The 16,808-nt window shown below is 54.7% G+C and overlaps 1 protein-coding gene across 6 annotated transcripts in view; it reads left to right on the forward strand.

Moving 5' to 3' along the window:
• SSBP3 (single stranded DNA binding protein 3) overlaps nt 1–16,808 on the forward strand; it is a 163,033-nt gene that overhangs the window by 131,569 nt on the left and 14,656 nt on the right. For 4 of the 6 annotated variants that reach the window (XM_049617114.1, XM_049617116.1, XM_049617119.1 and 1 more), the window contains 4 exons: nt 7,161–7,241; nt 8,156–8,215; nt 12,437–12,503; nt 12,594–12,670. In XM_049617114.1, the coding sequence (XP_049473071.1) occupies nt 7,161–7,241; nt 8,156–8,215; nt 12,437–12,503; nt 12,594–12,670 (285 nt within the window). The remainder of the gene's footprint in view (nt 1–7,160; nt 7,242–8,155; nt 8,216–12,436; nt 12,504–12,593; nt 12,671–16,808) is intronic. The other 2 variants (XM_049617115.1, XM_049617117.1) reach the window with 1 other exon arrangement.

Raw genomic sequence — 16,808 nt, forward strand, 5'->3', positions numbered from 1 at the left:
GAAACGCTGTGTACTCTCTTGCTCCTTCTGACTGGTAACTTCCCCACCATCCTGGGAAGATGGGCTGTTGTCACTCGACCTCTCTGGCAAAACCCATTCTCCTTGTCCGGTGCCCATGGAGAGTCACGACTGTTGCAGGCTCATCTCCTAGGTGGCCGTGGCCAGCAGCCCCTGACTTGGAGCTCTCCTGGGGTCATGCCATTGGGTATGGCCCAGCTCAGCCCCCGGAGGACCTGCTGTGTGTGTCCCAGGCTTGCGTCCCAGGCTCGTGTTGGGTGGGTGTACGGATGGCCCAGGCTTCCTCCGCCCTCGGAGAGTTGGTCATTTCAGCTCCAACTCTGGCCTATGCCTCCCACATACACACACATAGAGAAGCCCTGGAGAGGACAGATAGAAGCAAGGATAGGAAAGCCACTGTGTGAGCCATTGCCAACTTTGTTCCCATGGGTCAAGATAAAGAAATAACTTTTCCTCCAATGAGGCGCGTGTTAAAAGAGGGGGGTGGTTAAAGCTCTCCCTCCTTCACCTAGCCAGGTGGTCAACTTCGCGCTCCAGGGACCAGGCAGACCGCCTTGACGGATGTCGGGTGTCAGTGGCACTCGGGCACACCTTGGCCCTCTCCCCAGAATGGGCTAACAGCGTTTTCCGTCAGCATTTGTGTCCAAGGAGCAAATTGGATTGTCTGCCGCATGCCTTTTACCATGTGTATAATTAATGTAAATTTATATTCACTCAATTAAAGTGACACACCCAACAGGCAGATTACACAGGCCCCTAGTAATGCCAGTCGTCTGTCTCTGCTGCCAGTAGATGAAACCCATCCCCTCAGCCTTGCCAACCCAGGGGCCAGTGGCCCCATGAGTCAGGGAAGGTGTGCAGTGTTTTGTCTCTGAGACACCTAAAACGTCAAGTCCCCTTCCCCAAAGGCCTTCTGTTGAGACAGAAAACAAATTTAGCCAGTGGTAACCACGTAGCATTATTCTGCAGCTTGCAGGGTACTTGTATGGCTTCAGTATGAGGAACGTGTTACCTGAAACCCTCCCCCTTACAGATGAGCAGCCCAGGGCTCAGGGATACGAGGCACGGCTCCAGCCCGAGTGCCCTGGGCTCTGGGGGCCGACACTCTGGCCACTGGCCACAGCCCGGCTTCATTCGCGCTCTCTCCCAGGCTCCCCTCTGCACCCAGAAAGCCTGGGGCTAAGTCTCAGCTCTGTTTCTCAGCAGGTCTATGATTGCTAGACAGGGAAAGGCAGCTTTGCAGAGTGTGAGGTGGCACTGGGTGAAGGAGCGGCGAGTTTTGGAAACATTAAAGTTAGCACATGGTTTTTATTACTTTTTTCCTTTAAAGATATCAGTGCAGTGTTTGTTTGCTTATTTGCCTTTTAATTTTAAAGAGCTATCCTCTCTTACCTGCAAGAGTCTTTAGCTCAGAGGGCCAACTTGGTCACCCTCTTGGTACTAACTTTTCCTCCTGGTTCCTTGAACTCAAAGGTGTTAGTTATACCCCCCGCCCCCCCCACCCCCAGGGGCTGGCTGACTGTGGCTGTGGGGTCCGCCTGCTGGCCCAGCCTCGCTGCCTCGTTTGGGCCTTTCCCAGGATGTCCACGTGGGGTGGATTGAGCAGCCTACTCGACGTCTGCAGAAAAGACAGGGTCTGAAGAGGATGGAGCCGTGTTTCGGGGGTGCACCTTGACAGGGCTGAGGAGGGTGCTCCCGGCAGAGAGGGTCTAGCTCGCACTTTCCCCGGACGCGGGCAGCGAGTGGCCACCGGAGCATGTGGCGCAGGACCACGGAAGACTGAGGACCTTGTGCATGCCTGACGCTGTCCGCTGCACCACCCCACTGCAATTCCCCTTGTCGTCCTCATGAGGAAACTGGACTCACAGCATGCCCTGCAGGGGCTGGGATCAGATGCCAGGTCCATGCAACCTGAAGCTTTCCTCCATTGTGCAACAAGCCCTTCGATCTCTTGTGGATGACTTCAGGTGAAGTCCAGGGGCTCCACCCGGAAGTGACCGGGAGGCATAGGTGGCTCCTGCTGATGCTTCTGAAATGCCTTTCTGCAGAGACCTTGGGTCGGCTGTGCTGTGGGAATGTTCTGCTCCCCACGACGTCCGTGATGGCAAAGGCTCTTCCACGGAACTGGAGGCATCCAGAGTTTAAGTGAAATGACCCAGCGTTTGCTTCGATCACACCTGCGGCAGAGCCTCCCCACGCCATCCCTGCAGTGGCTCTTAGAGGCTGCTGTGCGTACCACCACCCAACGCTGGCATTGCAGGAAGAATGAAAAGGAAGCGCAAGAGTTCTGTATCTCCGGTCAGAGATCCCGGGAACATCTGAGACACAGTGGCAAGTCCATTAATAGGGTCTGGGGCAGGATGAAGGCCCAGGAAGGAAGTGGGTACGTTTGCCGCTTCCTTTTCCCAGATTCAGTTGCAGGGTTTCCCAAGTTGAGGTCTCTCCCAGGTGCAGACCTCCTTGCTGTCCCCCCATGGTAGGGGCAGAGCACTGCAGTGGAAAGAGCTCTGACCAGTCAGGGGGCCCCAGTTCTCATACCAGCTGCCTGTTGGCCCACATTCTACGGCCACTCTGGGCCTCAGTTTACTTGCCCCCTTCTCTTGGAGCCCAAGGCATTTTAACTGACACTCGAGCCCATTTGTCACTATGTCCTCATAACTTCTTGCCAACTAGCGTGGGAGCTTCCAGGGCCAGATGAGTCTGATGCATCTCCGTGACCCACCCCCAGGAAATGGGGCTGGCCGGACGCCTGAGGTCAGCATCCAGAATACGTGTGTGTGGGTGTACGTGACTGCATGTGCCCACACATCCTTCAGCCTCGAGGATTTGTTCTTCCCCTGTCTTTGTGCTCCACGTGTGACACGGAGGCACCACTTCCGGGCTCCTTAGAATGGTGGCCGAGCTCAGACCCCCTGGAGCTCTGGAATCAGACTCTGCTGCTGGTTCCACCGCTGAACAGCTTTGCAAGTGGCTTCACCCTTTTGAGGTGTAAGTGGAGCCACTGATGGCCTTTCCTGTGAGGGGTCCAGGGTTACCTGAGCTAATACAGGTGAAGGCCAGCTCCCCCACGCGGCCTTGTGTGGCTTCGATTATTCCCGTTTCACCAGTGAGAGAAGTGCAGTCAGTGGCAGAGTCATGATTTGAACCGGGTTCTTTCAAACCCTGTTTGTTTACCTCCAGTGGACAGGAACATGATCACCGTGAAGAGAGCCCTGGGCTGGAGTTAGGAGATGTGGTTTAGCCACCAGCGTGGTCTCGGGCAGGTTCTGCGTCTGTGCTGGACCTCTCTTTTCTCCCCTGTAAATGTAGGACGTTGGAAGAAGTGTTGATCTGTCAGGGCCACCCAACAAACAAGTGACTGCCAGCAGGTGTAGTTCTCGCCAAGTTTCCAGTGGGACCCCCCCGCCAACTCCAGTTTAGCCCAGTACTTTGTGCACCTCAGATGTCTGCTTCTACCCACCAGCTCTGTGGCACGCTGGGCAAGGGGGTTAGGCACTTCCCGAGACAGAAAGCCTCCAAGGCCTAAGTAGAGCTGCACTCGGAGGCTCTTTCTGGCTAAACAGGCTTCCAGACACCCCTGTTTTCGGTTCTTCTAAAGCTTTCAGCAAGTAGAGGCCAGGAAGGCCCCTGGAGCCGTCCTATGTGGGAAAACTCATCAGTATTATCAGCGTTAGGACTCCCTCCCACCTTGATCCTTTCCACCTGCCTGCCAGATCTGTTCAGAATTTGGGCAAGAGAAAAGCCAACATCTCAACAAAGATCAAGATCCTTTTTGTGGTCTGCCTTCTCTGTAGCCTTTTGACCAAGTGAGTAATGAGTTGAAAAGACCATAAAGTCCATTTTCTCTATACCTATCTGTTGGTCTCTTTTTGAGCATGCAGGATGCGAGAGAAACACCTTTTATTGGCCCACTAAACCATAAGGCAGCAAATTCCGTACCTCCTTGTGGAGATGGGAACACGTCTGGCATCCTCTTAACAGAAGCAAACATTTCAAACGCAGGACCTGTTCTCTGCTCCTAAGAACGTGCCAAGTGTGCGGGGTCCCTCCCTGTGCTGTTACATGCCGTCTTGAGGACAGAGTCCAGACGCAGATGTAGTGGCAGACAGCTGCAGGCCGAGTGGAGGTAGCAGAGACACGGAGGATGGAGCTTTGGGTAGACATAGCAGACCACTGGGAATTGGTAGACTTCTGGCTCCATGGAAGAAAAGCTTTCTGGCTCGTAGAGCTCCCAGTAGTGCTGGGGGCCATGCAGTGCTGGGAAATACACCAGCAGAGCCTGGTCAACACCCCCCCTGGGGTGGGAGAGGAGCTCCGTGCCCTGGGGACGTGAACGCTGAGCATCTGTGTCCGTCTTGAGATCATGGTGGGGTTTTCTGTTTGGGTAACTGGCTGGCCTGGGTGAGGGTTCTCTTGTCCTCAGTATTCCAGAGCCTGGCTCCAGGTCACAGGGGAGACTTCTGAGATGCTGCTCCCTCCCTAGCTTAACAGCCTACTACTCCCCGCCTCTCCCCGCTGGCCAGAGAAGTTGCTGGGGCCTCACTGACCAGCCACATTCCCGGCTCTTGATACTCACTGGCTGTTTGTCTTGAGGCACCTGCTTTGAGGCAAACCTATGCCACATCCGCTCATTCAGGGACCAGTCACCAGAGTCCATCCAGAAGCTTCTGAGGGAGGTAGGGAGGTAGGGAGGTGAAGCACACATACCAGCCTGCCCTGTGAACCTCCGGGGGCCCGAGCAGCCATAATCCATGGCCAAGAGATGGCTTAGAATGGCCCTCTGAGACCCAGTTTCAAGAATTGGCCCTCAGCAAGGACTGCCATCGATTGAGGCCCCCTGTGGGTGTCACACACTCTTCAGTGCTTTACATACATTTTCGGCAACCTGTCATCGAGTCAGCCTGCTTGCCTCCCCTGGCTAACGGGGGCACAGGTGTGGGGGACCTGCCCAGAGACACACTGCTCTCTCTGAAGGACTGTATGTTACCCGTGAGGGCCATGAGGGTTGGAGGGAGGAGGCGCTCCCTTCCTGCCAAGAGCTGGGAACTGACAGAAGGCCTTTTGCCCCCTCTTGGCAACTGGACCTCACCCTTGAACCCTTCTCTTCCGTTCTTTTTATTTTTCTTTTTTTGGGGGGTTGGCTTTGAATTATCTTATTTTGTTTACATTGCACCCAAGTTTCATGGTACAAAAGACTTGCAGGTGCAAATATGTCCCGCCTTCATTAACTTCCCCTCCCTTTTTAATTTATGTGATTTCAATTTTCCTTCCCTGTACTGTTAATTAGGGGACCCTCTAATCAGTGCCATTATCACAGTGGTATTCATGTTTAGGAAAGCCGCTAAACAAATGCTTGCAAAATTGCTAAATGGCTAATTAATGTCTGTTAATTAAGAAAATTGCTCATGGTAACAAACCATGCCGTTGCTGGCAGCCGCTAGAAAGACACACACTTGTTGAAATTAGTAGCGTGGCAGGTAGGGGAACATCTGCTCCGCGGAGCTCTCCGGAAGTGAGCAGCCCCTTGCTTGGCCAGGAAACTCCAGGCCTGTCCTCGGTGGCGCCCCCGGGTTCCTGTATGCCTCCTGCAGTCTTTTTCTGCACACCTCTTCTCTGCGTCCCCTGCCCTGCTGGCTGGTACCAGCCCCTCCACCCCTCCCCAGCCCCAGCCTGGTCTCCTGAGTGGGTGGGAGGCTGGGCAGCCTGGCTTTGAAGGAAGAGACTGTTGAAGAAAATCCTACCTGCATCTCAGAGATTCTCTCTCCCTCTCCTTCTTTAATGTAAATCCCTCCCCCATTCCCCCTGCCGGTGTTGAATTTTTCTCAAAATATTCCGAGAGTATTGGGTGGAGAAGAGACAAGTAGGGTATGCTTCTCATCACCAGCACCAGAGTCCAGCTCTGAATGTTCTGAGTAGGCAGGAAGGAGCCTCCAAGATGAGTTTTTTGTGCTTTGTGATGGACCCACAGGAGGAGATACATTGGACATTTATACACACAACGTGTGTATAAATGTAAAAAGCAGTTCGTGAAAAATACTTGACTTCGTATACACAGAGTTGTTCGATATTTTCTATTATTTTATTCTGTTCCAGATATTTAGGAAACAATGGTTGTAACCCACTAAATTGATTTCACCACTCACTAATGGGTTGCAGCCCACAGTTTGACCAACCCCGTGGTTTAAGTGAACTCATCTCCTCATCTCTTCTGGGGGGAGTCGAGGTCAGCAGAGCCCAAGGCTTCCAGGGTCAGCTCGGAACCATAGGTGGCTCACTGCCCTCTAGACTGCAAAGCCCAGCCCCTCCACCCATCAGGGGCTTCCAGCCCCATCCCGCTGCTCCTCTGCCCATGTCTGCTTCAGCTCAGGGCTGCAGTGGTCAGGGTGAGCCTTGGGCCCATCAGGCTTCACATCCTGGCTCTGCTACCTACCAGTTGTGTGGCTGTGGCCAAATCCCTTCGTCCCTTGAGACCCAGTTTTCTCATTGGTAAAAAGAAGAATGAAAATCCCGACTTCATGGGGCCATTTCCAAGTGAAGGTGAATTAACAGTGCCCTGGTCCGTCCTGTCGTTCCCTCGTCTGTTCGGGCTCTGACTCCTCTATTCTCGTGCATCCATCAGGCCCCCTTCCCTCTGTAGACTGGCCTAGGAACCTGCACCCTGTCTCTGTGCCCCCCTCCCCCCCCTAGACCGGGAGCTCCCCCAGGGCAGGGCCTCACCGGTTCGTCCCCACTCCCTTGCACGCTTTGCAGAGGGGTCAGCCCGCTGTGCATCACTGCGCTCTCTGAGCCCGTCACAACCAGCGTATTTAACATGGCAAACTCCGCTCCATCCGTAGCCTGCGCCCGGGCCCCTGCTCCTGCGTGCTTTGACAAAGGAGCTGGGTTTTATCTTCCACCCCTGGAACACCCCCCCCCTCCCCCCGCCCCGTGAGTGTGTTCATCGGCTTCTCTCCCTCCCGCTCGCCGCATACACCGTGGGGCCTGCGACCTAAGCAGCCGCTCGCACCTCCCCGCCAACCAGAGCCCGCCGCCCGCACGCCCGCCGCCTGCCCTTCGTTTTGGTTTAATTTTTGTTCTTTTAAGCTTCTGCGCTTCTCCATGTGCTGTGATCTATAACCTGCCTCTGCTGTCTGGCCTCACAGGGTCCTCCGGGGTCACAGCCCTCGCCGCACGCACAGCCTCCACCTCACAATCCCAGCAGCATGATGGGACCCCACAGTCAGGTAAAAGCGCTGTGGCTCGCCCGCCCGCCGGGGGGCGCGGGGCACAAGGAGGACAGAGCCAGCAGAGGAAAAACAAAAATCAAAATGTGCTCTAGCCATTGCTTTCGAGTCTTGACTGACGAATGAAATTTTAAAAACAATAATAATAAAAAAATAAAAATCCCCCCCCCCCCCAAAAGATAGTCTCCGTTCCTTGGACATCACACCCAGCTTGGATATGAAACCAAAAGAAAATCTATTTCTGTGACCTTGTCAGCGGCCTTTGCGTTTTTGTTTTTTCCTCTCTCACTTTTGATTTGGTTTTTGAGTTTGGTTAACCATTTGTTTGTAACCGAAGCTGCATCCCTAGCCTTTTCTGTGTGCACTCTTGCTGCTGAGAAAGCTTTCCTGCCCGTTGCCCTGCACAAGTTAGGGAGCCCGCTGTCCCCTGACCGTTCTCATTGTGTTCCCCCGCCTTAAATCCTTGCTCCCCTTCCCCACCCCCTTTGTCAGTGGTTTCTGTGTGTGTGTGTGCGCGCGCGTGTGTGTGTCCAGCTTTGCACACCCTGGGAATTTTACGTAGAAGTCCCTTTCTGATTTCATTTGCCCTTACCGAGAGCCGCGGTTTCCTCCTTTGCCCTGCACTGATGTACCTGCTCTTCCGCGTCCTGTGCAAAGCCCCAGCCACACTATCCTGCCACCCAGAGTAGATCTCCGTGAGCGGATGTGGAGTCAGGAGGCACCTATGCCATGCACGTCGTTTGTTCCCTCTGCCCAAAGGAAGTTTTGCCCAGAGGGAAGAGGCCACCGGGGAGAAAGAGAGTTTAAAAGATCACTAGTTGTAACAAAACTGGACTTTGTGGAGTGGAGCGCATTTGTGTTTGGCCCTGTGCGGTAGTGCAGGCTGTCATTGAACTAATTCCCTGTAATTGCAGCCTTTTATGTCACCGCGATACGCAGGCGGCCCCAGGCCCCCGATCAGAATGGGAAACCAGGTACTGTATCTTTTCATGTTCTCTCTCCCCTCACTCAGCCACCCTTGACCTCAGTTGGACTTTGACCCAAAACAGAATTTGGGGGAAGGGTCGGGAGATGGAGGGACAAGTATCAATGCAGGAGGTAGCTTCCAAGCAGGTCCCCAGAGAGGGCCCTGTGTCCACTTTGTGTCGGTGGTACAGCTCCCCACTCCCAGCATTTCATTTGCCTCTCCTGGTGGGCTTTGGGCAGCCGGTTCTGGAGCTCAGGGGGCAGCCCCAGAAGCAGCCATGTTTGGGAATGCAGGGTTTCAGCTATTCTAGAGAAGGTGGTAATGCCCCTGCCCCTCCCTTCCAGCCCCTTCTTGGAAAAGGGTCTTCCTCCTTAATGAAGTTAATTGACAACGTGCATTTTTTCCTGGAAGCTTTTGAGAATTGCCAAGGCTGGTAAATATAATCCTGCTATTAAGGGGAGAAATGGCCCGTAGGAATGCTTAGATCAGGAGCCTGGATGCAGCGGAGCAGGACATTTGTGAGGTTTTAAGCAATGTCTGCCTGTTTCCCAGACCCAACTCAAAACAAGAAAGGATTTGTTCGTGTAATTAGAAAAGTGGTCTGCTTATGGGAGGGCTTCTCAGCCTGGGGTTGTGTGCCCTATGCTGGGCCATTAGGGTTGGCAGTTCTAGGTGGTCTGGAGAAATCGGCCCCCGTGCCACCCTCCCTAGTTCAGCTCATCCAGGGGCGGGAGGGGAGCTGGAGAGGTAAAGATAAAATACCCTTTGAGGATTGACAGATTTAAAAGAAACTTAAAAGAAACATCAGTGGGATTTCTTTTCATGCCGAAATATTTTTTATGTGTGACTCTTAGAGTGACCTTACAAATGCCCTTCAAAAGATTTGACCACAGCACCAGCATATCCAGCCCCTACAGCCTTTGGAACTTGGGAGTTCAGTTACCCACTGGAGGGGCGCTATTTTTACTGTTACTCAAGGCTCTGCAAGAAAGCCCCTGAGTGCCCCTGAGTGGTGGAGGCTGAGGAGAGATGCTTGTAATCAGGGGCCTCCAGTTTTAGGGCTGAATTGCTTATCAGGTTTCCAATTATTTTTTTCCCCTCCAAAAATCTTTTGTTTCCTCTTTCTCTGACATGAAGGGGAGATGTAGACAGGAATTAGAGACCTAACTTTTTGAGCAAGGTGGGACACTTGGGTGTACCTCAGATGAGGAAACGGGTCAGAGTGAAGAAGTGACTTCCCAGAGTCTTCCAGTAAGCTGGGATTAAGTTGGTCTGCAGCTCCTAGCCCAGTGCTGTTTCCTCTGCACCTCTCCCAATTCATTTAGCTTTCAGGGGTGTGAAAGTGCTGCCCCGGTCACCAGGTGGGCCTCCTCTGCCATCATGTGCATGGGCCTGAGCAGCGCCGTACCGCCCCCCCACCCCAGCACATCCAGAGGAGGCTCTCCTTGGCCAGAACTGGCCTCCGCCCCATGGAGAGAACAGATGCTTCCTTATCATAATTGTGGACTTTCCTCCAGCAATTAAGGGACACGAGAGGAAACATGTATGTTTCTATTTATCAATTAAGCATGAGCAAGTACCCAAGAGAGCAAATGGAGGATAAATCCGTCATCTGCACCTCGCATTACAAACCAATTGTCCCAACCTTCCCGCCACCCCCCATCGGAAATCTACACTGATTTTCCGGTTTCCTGTGGGCTCAAGAAAGGTTTGCCCTCCGAGGAGGGATGTGCCCATCATAGGTGTTGCACCTGGGTTTCGTGGAGAGTGCCTCGCTTGTGGCTGCAGGTTTAACAGGAGCCTCTGTGCCACCCCAGTGAGCCCTCCCCTTTGGCAGGTGGAGGAAGCAGAGGCAGCGGGACTTGGTCAGGTACATGTGACCTCCTACGTTAGGGCAATGAGAAGGGCACTCAAGGGGACAAGAAGCCAAGGATTGATGACCTGTCCTTACAAGCCCACTCTCCTAGCTGCCTTCCTGGCTACAGGTTCGGGGTTGTGTAGAGAAAGCACTGGTGTTTTTCAAGCGAGAGCGGGTGGGTGGGTGGTGGTCATTGGGGTTCAGCTGGGCTTGGGAAGACTGAGATCGGATGTGTCAGGCAGCCCTCCCGTACATGTCCCAGAGGAGTCCCTGCTGGCCCGGTGGCCGACTGGGGCAGGCCAGCTGAGTGACCGTGCACACGCTGCTGGGGTTTGTGTATTCCCCAGGCAGACACTTGCTTCCTGTCCCTGCCCCGCGGTGCTGTACGAGAGGCACTGGCCTACTTCTAGGAGCCCGGATGACAGCCCCGGAGCGGCACTTTCCCTAGCAGGCTCCGAGAGTGTGTGCTCAGCATGTGCTTACAGTCCCATATATGAGCTGTTACTTTTCTTCCTTCTTACATTTGAAGGCTTCGGCCTTCTTGTGTGAGACCCTTTTATTTCAGTCATTGGACATCATCCTTCTCTTGGAGAGGAGGCTAGACTGCCCTGTCCTCAGTTCAGGGTCCACCCCAATGAGAGGAGGAGGAGGGAAATGACGCCCAGGCTCCCGTCGAGCCTCTGGGCAGCCCTGCTCTGCTCCTGAGTCCTGACACGGCAGGATCAGGGGAGCCCAAGGAGGAACTTCCTTTGAGAATTGCTGGTGTTGACACTGGGCTACCTGGTGAGGGAGCGATTGCCTGGCCCCCATGGCTGCTCCATCAAGGTTAGGTGGGGGCATTCTATGACCTGGAGGGTGCCCTGTCTACCTCAGCATCCTGGGATCCCCCAAACCAGACAGCCTCAGAGGCAAGCAGGTCTCTGTCCTCTCAGAGTCCTGTAACTGGGGTCTAGAAATAGCCCAAACCCCAAAGTGGGGCAGATACAAAACCAGGCACATGATTGAGAGCTTGGGAACCGGGGGAAAGGAAGTAGGGCTGGGAGAGAATGAGAGGTCGGAAGAGCTGAAATTCCAGGGGTAGAGAGACAGGCTGTGAACACACCCAGGCAGTGGAGACAGCAGGCAATCCCAGGTTTGTATGGCCTCCTGCAAGCACCCCCACCCACTAGACACACACACACACACACACACACACACACACACACACGCACGCACGCACCCTTTCTGAAGCTTGGGAAAACAGCGAGAGCTTGCCCCTTTGTTTACCACCACCTCACCCACAACTGGTTTAGAGCTTGTTCTTGGGCCAAAGGCACCCAGTTCCCCACTCAGACATCCCCCGGCAGTGGTGAGGGCTGAGGCTGGAGGGGACAGGTGTCCCTATCCCAGATGCTAACCCAGAGGAGCATTGGCACGCGCAGATGGGAAAAGGTGGTCAGCGTTCACAGAGGCTTTCCTCTCAAAGGCAAGGGCCCGTGTTTGGTCCTGAGGCAGAGGCTTCTAGAAGCAGACTTTTCCTTCTAGCTCGGCTTCCATTTTTATTTTCTTCCCAATTGCAGCTGAAATAACTCCAGTCCCAAGTAAATCACTTGTAACAGGTTTTCACAGCAAGCGTGCCAAGCATTCGCTTGGGAAACCCGTGGCACCCTGTCCTCACCTTCTTAACAGTAATCACACCGGCACCTGCCACTTGCACCAGGCTTTGGGGAGCAGGCTCTCATTCAGCATCCTGCTCGCCCCTCTCTGGGAGGCCTCCTCTAGCCCCCCTGGGGTCGGAAGGGGACATTTCACGTGCTGGGTAAAGACAGGGAGTTGGGAGCCTGAGTGCTCCTGCTGGCTCTGCCAATTGATGACTGGGGGCAGTTGGGCCTGTGGACCTCAGTTTCCCCTTCCAAATCTCAAAGGCTGCCTCTGCCTTTGCTCCCTTCTTAGTGTTAGGATTTTTAGCTGGTGGCTCTCTTGGTCCCCACACTTTGGGGGAGGGGGTGGGTGAGTTACATCTCCATGGGGTGAAAGAAAGACAGGGTTTGGCTTAAACCGTGGTGGCTGGGGTTCGGGAGGTGAGGACGGGAGGCATGTGGCCGTGGAGGGGTGTATAGCAGGTGGTGTGGCCAGGGTGAGGCTGAGCTCCGGCAGGAACACAGACACGTGGAGACAGCAGGGTGTGATGGGACCTGTCCCACCCACGCTGCACCTTCTACTGACGCCAGCTCTAGCCACCTGCTGTTCCTGGAGATCTCCCCCCCCAGCCCCAGCCAGCAGGTCAGGGAGGCCGTGGGTAGCCCCAGACGGGCAGTGGAGAACTGGGGCAGGCTGGCACATCTCCCTCCATCCCCCAGCCACTCAGCACGGGCCTCACATCTCTTTCAGCCTCCAGGAGGAGTTCCTGGGACCCAGCCACTGCTACCCAATTCCATGGATCCCACCCGACAACAAGGTAGAGAGAGCCGGGCGGGGCGGCCCACGGCCCGGGGAATCTGTGCTGTCTGCCCCTGCCACCTCACGGTTTATCTCCTCTCTCATGCAGGGCACCCCAACATGGGAGGATCAATGCAGAGAATGAACCCTCCCCGAGGCATGGGACCCATGGGGCCCGGCCCACAGGTAACCACCTGTCTGTCTGTCCATCTCCCTGGCCATCTGTGTGCACCCGCCTACTCTCCTCTTTCCACAGTCTGTCAGTCCTTCCATGTCCCTCAGCTCACAGGGGTGAGGGGAGAGGACGTGGCCAGGTTCCCAGCTGCCCTCTCTGTCCACGGCTGGGCTGGCCCCACGCGCAGACAGGAGCAACCCCTCCTTGGCAGGCGGCAGGCCGAGTTGAGGGGCCCCCAGGAAGCTGCGGGAGAGGGACAGCCGGGAGCCTTCTGGTTGGCAGATCCTCCCTTGGGGGAGGGAGTTGAGGAATTTGGAAGGTGGAGGGTCTGGTCCCCGAGCAGCGGTGTGGGTCCTCCGGGAATCCCAAAGCCTCCTACCCTGGGTAGGTGAACTTGAACTAGCTCAGGGTCATGGTTTGTTATGACCCAGAAGTGGGACAAACGAGTGGCAGTCTTAGCTCTGCCTGTAACTCACCATTTGTCCTTGGGTGAATCATCTGATCTCGGTGGGCCCCGGCAGGCCTCAGTTCCCGACCGGTGCAGTGCGAGGGGAGGAGTATATCTATACCCATGGCTCTCAGCGATGTTATCCCAGCTGAGAGGGGGCCAGGCCAGCCAGGGCCCCTAAGACCCGCTTCAACCCAGAGCTTCTGCTGATTTCATGGACCCGGCTCATAGGTAAGATTTCTTCTGACCAGAGGGGTTCCGTTGTCATAAAGGACACCTCAGAAACCTCTGGAAGAGCTTCTGTCAAGTGCCCGGTCTACTTCTTTACAATTACAGCCCAGTGGTCTCTCCTTGTGACCCAGTTCCCTGTTCCCCAGGACCATCGGGCAGAGGTCTGACAGGCCATTCCTGGTCTAGAACCTCATCACAATTGGTTCCCATTCTTCTGACCATTTGAATGTGGCTCTGTCCCCTGTAGTAGCTGTGGCAGAGAGTGTGCTGATCTGTCTCAAAGAAGCTGGGAGTCTGAATAAGAAGGGAGTTTGATTTAGTGAGGTGGGGACGGTTTTGTCGTAGGGCGTTGCTTCCCTTTTCTGCCCTGCCTGTAAGCCCGCTTGTCTCTTCCCCGCTCCCTGCCTGCAGATGTTTGCATTTTCTGGGCCCCTCCCCAGGTTTCCGGTTCCCTGGAGGAGGAGGAGGAGGAGGAGTGCTCCCGCTCACAGACACGTGCCCCGCTTTTGTAGTGAGAGGTGCCTGCCCACACCCACAGTCCTCCGCTCCGTCTGGAGTTGTATTTACAGCACACCCAGCCCACTGCTTTCTTCTCGGGGGTGGCTGCAACCTCTGTGGTGCTGAAAAATGTTAGGGAGGTCCTTGGCTTCTCTTGGCCCCACAAGCTCACACCAGTTGCACCTCTGGTTTTCTCGTTTGTTTGTTTGTTTGTTTTTTCTTTCCTCAAATCCTTCAAAGCTTGTGTTTTCCCCAGTTCCTCTTAAGCCCCCAGAGAGTGGCCCCTTCCTGCCATGTGGTTGTCTCCAGCTGACCTCTGCAGGGCGGGTGGGAGGGGCAGCAGGGTCTGAAAGCAGAGCGTTCCATCCCCGGAGTCAGGAACCTTTGGGTCCTTCTGCGGCACATGAGAGTTACTCTTGGGGTAGATAAGCAGTGACCTTGGACTTCCAGAACGTCCTGGGGGACCTGGGGACACAAGAGGATGGAGTGGGAGGCAGGAAAACTCCATTCCTATGCCCCCACGTGCCCCTCTGGGTCCTTGGAGGCTTAGCCGCTGCGTCCATTAAATGGGAAAGAGACCAGTATCTGCCATACAGAACTGTTCAAATGGGGAGGCTCGGGTTCTCAGTGTGATGCTTGGCATGAGGTACTCTTAATAAGAAGTGTGTGTTTTCCAACTTAGGGGCTTAAAATCAGTGTTTAGGATTCTAATTGTGTGGGTTTGATGACTGCTTTGAGCTGTTTGTGTTTTGTTTTTTTTAATTTTTTTTCTGGCCAAGGCCATTAGCAGTTTGTTAAGCCTGTGGTAATATTGAGATTCTGGAAGCTGGGAATGGATGTCAGCAGACTGAGAACAGAATATTCTGTAAGTTTAGGACTTCCTCCTGGCTTAGCGGGCGTCTCGTCATGTCAGAGTCTCTGACCAACAGTCTGGCATACTGTTGTGGCGTGCTTTAAAGAGGTGAGAGTCCTAAAGACTGGGGTCTTACCAGAAAAGGCCTCTCGGGTCCAGTGTGGCTCTCCTGGCTTCACCAAAGGGTGTGCAAGGGCAGAGCCCTCCCATAGGCCCTGACAGGCACCCCCAGAGCCAAGGGAGATACTAGCCCAGGGCAGCTGACCCACCCCACTCCCCACCAACCACAGGGGCTCTGGAAATGTCTCTCTTGTTCTTTATTTGACTTTATTGTATCAGTAGAGAGACCCCCAAAGTGCTTTGCCCAAGTCTCCTGTACCCCTCTGGGTAGAGTGCAGTCTGAAATTCCAGAGCCAGAGCTCCCTTAGGGCAACCCAGAACGTCTGCACCAGATGGAGGTAGAAGGGCTAGCCTGGTGTGGGACAGGTTTTGGGGTCAGCCAGGGAGCAGGCACTGCAGAGCCTAGAAGCTTTGGACCCCAAGGCTGAGGGCAGAACCGCTATACCTCCTGACCCCGGCCCTTTCTGTGTGTCCCCTGAGGGTCCTGTCTTGGTCACTCCCAATGGACAGGAGAGACATGAACTCAGAACCTAGTGCTGGAAAACACGGTTCCAGCCACAGCTCAGCCTGGTTGGGCCTCTGGTCCCTCATCTGCAAAATGGACAGCCTGGTGATCACCTCATGGGGTCCACTGTAGGTTTGGTAGAAACAGCATGAGGTACCTGCAGGGTGTCTCTTCCTAGAACAGGGGCTCAGGGAGGGGGTCCTGCTTCTGCCACAGCCTGGGATCTTAGAAAACAAGGCCAGCCCCTCAGGCAGCCTTTAGTAAGTACCACTGCATGCACAGTGCCGTACTGAGACCAAACACAGAGGTGGGAAACCATCAGCCTGTTATTCCAAGTGGAGAATAAGAGTGCTAATAGCCAGTGACCACTCCAGAACTTTCTGAACAAAGAATAGATACAGTGTAGTCTTGGGGCTACTTTATAGATTTCAAAGCTGGACGGAGTGACATTTGTTCTTTTTGAGCCTGTGTTACATTTTAGCCTGAACGTCACAAAGGAACCAGCACCCCAGGCATCGGCCTGCCCTGTTCCCTGAGCGTGTCAGACAGATTTTACTCTGATTTTGTGAAAGGGCCAGTGCCGAAAAGGAGGTAATATATCCACTTAGTTATAGTCTTTCTTTAAAGAACTGTGTCGGTATCAGATGGGAACGTTCTGGCTAAGTTCTTCAGGAGTGACTTCTGTTGATGTGAGGCTAAATCTGCAAGGGCTGCCGGCCGGGCTCCCGTGGACAGAATGCAAGGCCCCCTCAGAGGTGCTGTGGCTCATACGCCCCGTGGGTACCAATTACCTTCGTTGCTGGTATTCAGGCTGGGGGGTGGAGCCAGCACGGGCTAGCATCAGATCGCCGTCCTAGCTTGTCTGCATTTGAGAAGGTTCAGATGAAGGATAGCCCATGATCTCAGGGACAGTTCTGTGCCACCCAGAAGAAACCGTATCTCCCTGCCGATCCAGGATAGCCCGGCTCTTTGTGGGTACTGCCTGGGGCCCTGGCAAGAGGTGGAAGGATCATAAACCAGGCTAGAGGTGTGAGGGACTGCGTGAGGAGAAAGTGGGGCCACTCGACACTTCCCAACGGGGGGCCCGTACAGGCCCCCCAAACCTCGTGATGAGAGGGAAACGGAGGACAGGCCCCTGCTGCCCAGGAAACTACCCCATCAACCAGTCCTAAAGACTGGAATGTTCTTCCCCTACTTTAAGGTGAAGGTGGCGCTGGGCGGGCTACGGGCAGCACCGAGGAAGAGCCCCTCTGGGAGTTGCAGGAAGAAGGAGCAGGTCCCAGCTCTACCAGCTGCCCAGTGCTTTCCTGTATCCAGGCCTTGATGCCTGACCCAAGGTCCCCAGCAGGGAGGCCCTTCCTTGTTCCTGCAGGGCCTTCTGCCCAGCATCCAAGGTTCCTGAGTGGGGATGAGAGTGAGGGTACAGGAGGAAGGGGACCACCCCCGTGGATGTAGCCAGCCCCATGCTGCCCCGAGGATCCCTCCCAGGCCTCC

This window comes from Panthera uncia (genome assembly GCF_023721935.1).
Source record: "Panthera uncia isolate 11264 chromosome C1 unlocalized genomic scaffold, Puncia_PCG_1.0 HiC_scaffold_4, whole genome shotgun sequence".
Lineage (NCBI taxonomy): Eukaryota > Metazoa > Chordata > Mammalia > Carnivora > Felidae > Panthera > Panthera uncia.